The sequence below is a fragment of the Typopeltis vanoorti genome, chromosome 6 (genome assembly GCF_054136105.1).
Source record: "Typopeltis vanoorti isolate ZY-2024b chromosome 6, IOZ_Tvanoo_1.0, whole genome shotgun sequence".
Classification (NCBI taxonomy): Eukaryota; Metazoa; Arthropoda; class Arachnida; order Uropygi; family Thelyphonidae; genus Typopeltis; species Typopeltis vanoorti.
In genome coordinates this window covers 34,723,210-34,730,238 of record NC_143554.1, presented here as the reverse complement: position 1 = coordinate 34,730,238, position 7,029 = coordinate 34,723,210, and the positions used below count along the sequence as shown (strand labels likewise).

Sequence of the window (7,029 nt, the reverse complement as noted above, 5' to 3'; positions counted from 1 at the left end):
CAGTAATGCGTTAGCAGAGCTAATCTCAGGTGGTATGGTCACTTGAGCAGAATGGGCGAGGAAAGATTAGCAAAACAAGTGTTCTCTGCAAGGTTGACAGGAAAACCACCCAGAGGAAGACGAAGATATAGGTGGATTGATACGGTACAAAGTGCATTAGACGATAGAAATATAACATCTGATAATGTTGGAGTCTTGACAAGTAACAGACAGATTTGGAGGGAAATTGTAGATAGAAGTTAGTAATAAAGTAATTTTTTTTATGTAGTACTATCATATCCTGTACACCCCTTGAGGGTACATGTCAAGAATATGATGATGGGAAGCAATACAACTTACCCCGGCTGGGTAAAGGTCATTGTATAATAAAGGAAACTCAGATAAGGTTAGGTTAGATTATGGTCTGATTTATCAGAAGGCATCTTTTCTGGATCAGTTCCTTACAAAGCAGAGCTGGTTAAAGTGTTTGTTGGGAAGATAGATAGCAAGGTCTATTTTATATTCTAGTAGAAGATGAACAGCTTTTACAGGTAAAGTGTAGACTCAACTATACATTGGAAAAACAATGCAACTAATTGAATACTAAACACTGGAGTGTCAGTAGCAAATTCAAAAAAAAAAAAATATTGATTCAACTAGGAACACATCTAGTGAAGTTGTCTATAAGGATTGAAAATTAAAGCATGCCAAAAGTTTCTAATCGATTAAGTTGGCAGATGTACTAAGAGAATACAGAAAAAAAATCTAGGGAATGCAGATGCTTCATGTACAATCAGGTATAAGACAAGGACTTAAAATAGGAGATAAACTTAGCTCTTTGCTTTATGCAGATGTACTTCTAAACACATCCAGCAGTAGTCTCCAGGATTATAATTAAAATAACAGTTAACAAATTTTACATTAAAATCAGCAATAAAATGCTATGAAAATAAGAACAAAATTCAGTTGCATTTTGAATGCAGAGCCTATAGAACAAGTAAAATATTTCAGCTATTTGGGCAGTTTTTAGTGAAGAGGTCAAGTTATATCTGGAAATAGACAATAAAATAAGCCAAGCTGATATAATGGGAAGTCAGTTGAATAAATTGATATGTAATAAGAGAAATTAACCAAAGCACTATACAAAGTATACAAGACTGTTGAAACAAGTTAAATTATAGATCAGAGTTGGTGTTAGAAATAAAGCACTTGATCAAAGATTATACATTGGATATGAGTTTCTAGAAAAATTAGAAGCATGAGCTGATGGCATCAATAGCAGAATCATTAAAAATCATCATCAGTATCAAGGATTTAGGCCTAGTATGGCCTGTTCTGGCCTTAGAAGTCATCGTTGAAGAGGACATCCTGGTTTTCTTTTTCCTAATAGCTTGTACTTTAAGGCTTGTTTTGGTAATCTTTGTTTTCATTCTTTGAATGTGTTCCATCGATCTGTTTATATTTTTAATTTTTTCAATTACTGGTTCTTGGTTTAATTCTTTCATAATATCTTCGTTTTTGTGATCAAATAGGGTATACTTTGCAGTTTTTCTCATAAACTTGATTTCTGCTGTTGTTAATCTTTGTCTTTGTTTTATTAAAAATGAAATTTGTTTTATTAAAAATAAAAATTAAAATCATTAAAAATGAACATTAAAAAGGAACTTGATATTAGCAATCAAGAATGTGTGAGCAAGGCCAATCTAAGATAGGATGGTCACTTAAATAGGAGATGAAAGATTAGCAAAACAGGTATTCGATGCCAACGAAAAAGATCCAGAGGAAAGACCAAGTGGATTGATTCAGTCAAAAGAGCCTTAGAACAAGATGTTAGGTATGACAATATTGAAGTGCAGACAAGTAATATTTGGAGGAAAATTAGTGATAGATTAATAATGTAAACTTAAACATGTAGTGCTGTCATAATAGCTTAAACCTCTTGTGGGTGCATATCAGGAAATTGATATTCAATATTTATTCAGTTTTCAGAATGTTTCCATTTTATTACTAAAAATGGAATATTCCAGTCCAATTTTTCAGGTATTTAAAGATGAGATTAAAAGCAATTTGAATGAGAACAATTTTTTTTTTTAGTAAGAATTTAGAGAAAAACACTAGATCAAAACTTACTTTTGTTAATACACCATTAAAGTTCTTTAACATGTAAAATCATTTTGGACTGAAGAATTTGAATGCTGTGCATGATTGGTAGGACTACAATTCAATTCAAATGATTGATAATTTTGGCATGACAAAGTAGTTTGAAATTAGTTTTAAGATCTAGAATGAGATAATACTATTTGAGATACAAGGTTTTAATAAACTTTATTAACTTGAAATAACACAGGATATAATCAATATTTTGAAAGATTATTCTGCAATTTCTTCAGCTTCTACATTCAATTCAGGATCATTTACAGCAGATTTTTCTATTGATTGGGCATCATTTTCAGGGCATCCTTTATCTTTATTGCAGACATCAGGTTGAGCTGGTTGACTGATCTGCTCTTTGTCCTTTGATACTTTCTTATACTTTTTATTTGTATTTTCTTCATGTTTCTGGAAGAAAAATCAGGTTAGAGTAAAGATGCAAGTTCTAAGTGCCACTTAGCAGGAACATATCTGGAAAAAAGTTTTGGTTCATTAATTTACAAGTGTAGAGATGCTTGGTAAAAATTGTTTTAGAAGTGGTTTTAATTTAGTTTAAATTAAGCTTCATGATATATCAAATATAAAAGCCTAGAAAAATGCTTTCTTTAAGGCTTAAAAGGTGATCTGAATACATTTTGGAAATTTATAGAGAAAACCTTGTTTGAGTAAAACTAGTTTAATATATTCCAAAATCCACATTTGACGTTTATATCAAGGTCATCTTCTGAAGCATATATACTATATATAGAGAAAAGCTGCACTACAATCTACATGGTTTGTTGAAGTTACTGACCAAGAAATTACTGGCCTGACCTCTGGTGAAAAAGAAAAACTTACATCAATGCTAGATGTAGAATAATAATAATATCAATATTTTCTATTGGTTGTAAAATTACACTGGGAGCAACAACAAGTGTGTGTGTGTGTGTGTATTATACAGGGTGTTCGGGATAAATTTGACAGTTTCGTAAGGAAAAAGAAAATCTTTGTATCTATTAAATTTAATGAATTGACAAAAAACATTACAGGCAGAGTTAATTACAATACTATCAACAAGATTTACTCAAAATAACCACCATTAGCATCGATCACAGCTTCAATTCTGCTTCGGAACCTCGAACAAGCTGATGCTACAGTCTCCCTGGGAAGGGCCGCAAAAACTGTTTTAATTTTATCCATTAAATGGGCTTTTGTATTACTGGAAGTGCGATTGGTGTCTTTTTCAACTGCGCCCCATACAAAATAATCCATGGGGTTAAGGTCTGGGGAGTTTGGAGGCCAAACATTTGGACTGGTGAAGTCGTAGAAATTTTCAGACAACCATTTTTGACTTTTCCCAGAGGTGTGGCAAGGGGCCGAATCCTGCTGCCATACATACGGCCTACCATTGGCTACCCTTGTTATCCAGGGCTTGACTACAGTTAGCAACTCCACGAACAAAGCCCGAATTCCAATGCCAGGGTTCTTCAACACCTGTTCCTGCAGATTTGCGAGGAATTCTGCTGTACGAACGCAATCAGATCGTCTGCTAGGGATCTTTCTTCTTGCTACATCCTCGTAGTCACCATTGCAAGTCTCTAGTTCATGCCTGATTGTTTTTACTGTATTCAGGGAGCATTGGGCAGCAGTCGTAATATCCTTATTTTGATGGCGGGCACGAATCATCATGATACAAGTTATTCTCTTCCATGATTCAGGTGGGTTCCAGCTATCCATCCTTTCTGACATCTTGTATATGAATGAAGGGTCCAAACTTTTAAATGAAGAGAAGTGTGTGTTAATACATGTAACTTACGGAAAAATATAATTAATTATAAATATGTCAAATTTATCCCGAACACCCTGTATATATAAAAACAAAGATTATGCATATACATTCCAACCAGTTGGTATGGGATTGCTTCCAATACTAGTTGAAGGTTGCCTATAGTTCTGAAGTATGCTGGATACTAAATATTAAGTAGGCTGAATGTGTGCCATCCAGATTCTTGGAATTTATGCCACCATTATTGAGCCTGCAAAATTCTGATAAACCACCCAAATATCAACAATAATGGTGGCATAAAAACTCCAAGAATCTGGATGGCACACATTCAGCCTACTTAATATTTAGTATCCAGCATACTTCAGGACTCTAGGCAACCTTTAACTAGTATTGGAAACCATCCCATACCAACTGGTTTATATGTATAATTAAATGCATATATATATATATATATATATATATACATACACATATATACACACACACATATACACTTGTTGCTCCCAATGCAATTTTACAACCAATAGATATTAATAATAGGACTAGCGTTGATGCAAGTTTTTTTCCCACCAGAGGTCAGGCCAATAATTGTTATAACAGCTGGTCAGTAACTTGAGCAAACCATGTAGATTGTAGTGCAGCTTGTTTCTCTGTATATAGTATACATGCTCCAGAAGATGATCTTGATATAAAGGTCGAAACGTTGAATGTGGATTTTGGTTTATATTAAATTAAAGTTTTACTCTAGTACAGTAGTTGTCTCCATAATTTTCCAAAATGGACCTAGAAAAGTGCTTTGTCAATACATGAGAATAGACAAGGTCATAGGCAAATCTGACCTAGGATAAATAACTTTTAGGTTTAAGAAACTAGTACTTATGAAACTATGGCCAAAGTAGCTAAGGCTACAAAAGTCTAGGGCAGGGGTTCCCAACCCTATGCCCACGGGCACCATGGTGCCCGTCAACCAATTTGTGTGTGCCCGCTGCTGTTCAACCATGTGCCGTATAGTTTAAAATAATCACGCAACAATTCATGGCATGCCATATGATGCATGCGTTAATGACACATGACGAGTATTAAACACATGCAATGTAAAGTAGACGCGCATTTGAAGTTGCTCATTCCAGTTTAAGAACTGGAATATCATCATATTCTCCCAATTATGAAGCACTGGCCAATGAAATGCAATGCCAAAGATCACACTAACTTACATATATATATTTAAGTTTTTATATAATGTAAACTTTTAAGTAATAAAAAATTTGATTATGATGTAAACTTTGTATGTATTCATTTAACAAAAGAATTCAAAAAATTTGCTTGAAAAAATAGATGGTGCCCATGGCCCTATCAGTATTTTAGAATGTGCTCTAGGAAACAAAAAGGTTGGGAACCCCAGGTCTAGGGTATTAGGTCTGAACTAGTTGAAACCAAATTGTACCAGTGCCCTAGGGTGCTACAGCAAACACTTAGCAGTTTGGACCAACTATTTAAGCAGAATTGTTAATTCTTGTAGATTAACTTATACATTGATTAGACAGCTTTTTTTCTTTTAGGAAATTAGAAAAAGCTAGATTAATTATAAAATCTAACTACCTATATTTTGGCAATGTTTAATTGCTATCTTCAGGGATCACAAAATAATGATATGTACATGCAGGCACTCACACTAAGCAAATGAGGCTGAAGACAGACAACAGAAGTCCTAAACAGTGCCCCCAGTGGCTAAATTGGGTTGTCTTGGATATTCTATGGAGTATTTATGGTTCGATGCAAAATGCTTGCATAAAGCTGGGTAATTTCTCCACACAGCAAGAGCCGTTCGTGAACTGCAATCTGCCTGTCGTGGTCCAAACACACGGCCTATCTTTCAAATTTCGATAACAAGGTCTTTTGTAATCTTATTTAATTCTCATTGATTTTTTGGCAATTGATGATAAAAACATAATTTATCCATAAATATTTCAAAATTATTTATTTCTTTGATGTTTTTTGTCTAATGCTAAGAGTAAACGATGAGCACAATGCCAAATCACAATGTTGGGAAATTTTTGTATAAGTTTGATTGCAACACCTGATTTGTTTCCTAACATTATACTAGCTCCATCAGAACAAAATGCAATAAAATGATTTTTATATAGTTATCAGAAAATCTGTATGAATTTAAAGTAGCAATTTTAGTAGCATGTATACATTCCATGGTGGAATTTTCTAGTTCTACAAAATTATTAAACAAGAGGCTTGCAAATTTGAGAAAAATTTAACAAAGGGCTGGCCCATGCTCCCTATAGCTCACCACTGGTTGCATGTGACACCCAAGTCTGCTCAGGAAAGCGTCGCCATCCTCATGGTAGCGTGTCAAGAATTCTAAACATGCTGCCCAGCTGATTCATTTTGTGTTGTTCTGTAAGCAACTTTGGCACCCAGCATGCACACAATTTCTGATAATTGTTTCTCTGACAATTTCATGAAGACATGAATGTGAAACTTCTGGAAATTGCAGCGAGAGTGATATCATAGTGAATCCTCTATTCTGTTGAATCTTCTCTTCAACTGAATGCACCAAATCGTCAGTCACTAAAGATGGTCACCCACTCTGTTCATTGTGGGCACCTGTCCTTCATTAAAAAGTTTTATCCATTTTTGTACCATTGAATCACTCATTACATGTTCTCTATAAACCTCAATAATTTGCTGATGAATTTCAGCTGCTTTAACATTTCTTGCATTCAAGAAACTGATAGACTTAATTTCACATGCAGCAGGCAATTCGATTTTCTTAGACATTATAAACACACCAAGAAGCGTATGCATTGCAAGAATGTCTGAAAATGGTACCAATGCCTTGCTAAAGAATCAAACTCAGCACTGCAGTGAAAATATTTAAAAACCAAACTTACTTTCTGGACATCCCTTGTATATATGGACAGATGGGCGATAAAACAGGTTAAGTGAGATCAAGTTCTATAGTGCAGATATATTCTAAATGCACTTCTAAACTGACTAACTCCAATTTTCCAGAAGGATGGAGGAACCTTTACCAGGTTGAAATACTTCAAGGGATTGACATCAGTTTTGCAAAGGCTGGCTACCATCTAGGTAATGGCCAGCTATAAGGACTAAGTAAAGGA

General features: G+C 34.4%; 1 protein-coding gene across 1 annotated transcript in view; it reads right to left on the bottom strand.

Moving 5' to 3' along the window:
• Positions 1–2,285: 2,285 nt before the first annotated feature.
• LOC150105376 (uncharacterized) overlaps positions 2,286–7,029 on the bottom strand; it is an 85,191-nt gene continuing 80,447 nt past the window's right edge. Inside the window, exon 6 of the mRNA XM_090394117.1 lies at positions 2,286–2,538. Within this exon, the coding sequence (XP_090250243.1) occupies positions 2,350–2,538 (189 nt within the window). The 3' untranslated portion in view covers positions 2,286–2,349. The remainder of the gene's footprint in view (positions 2,539–7,029) is intronic.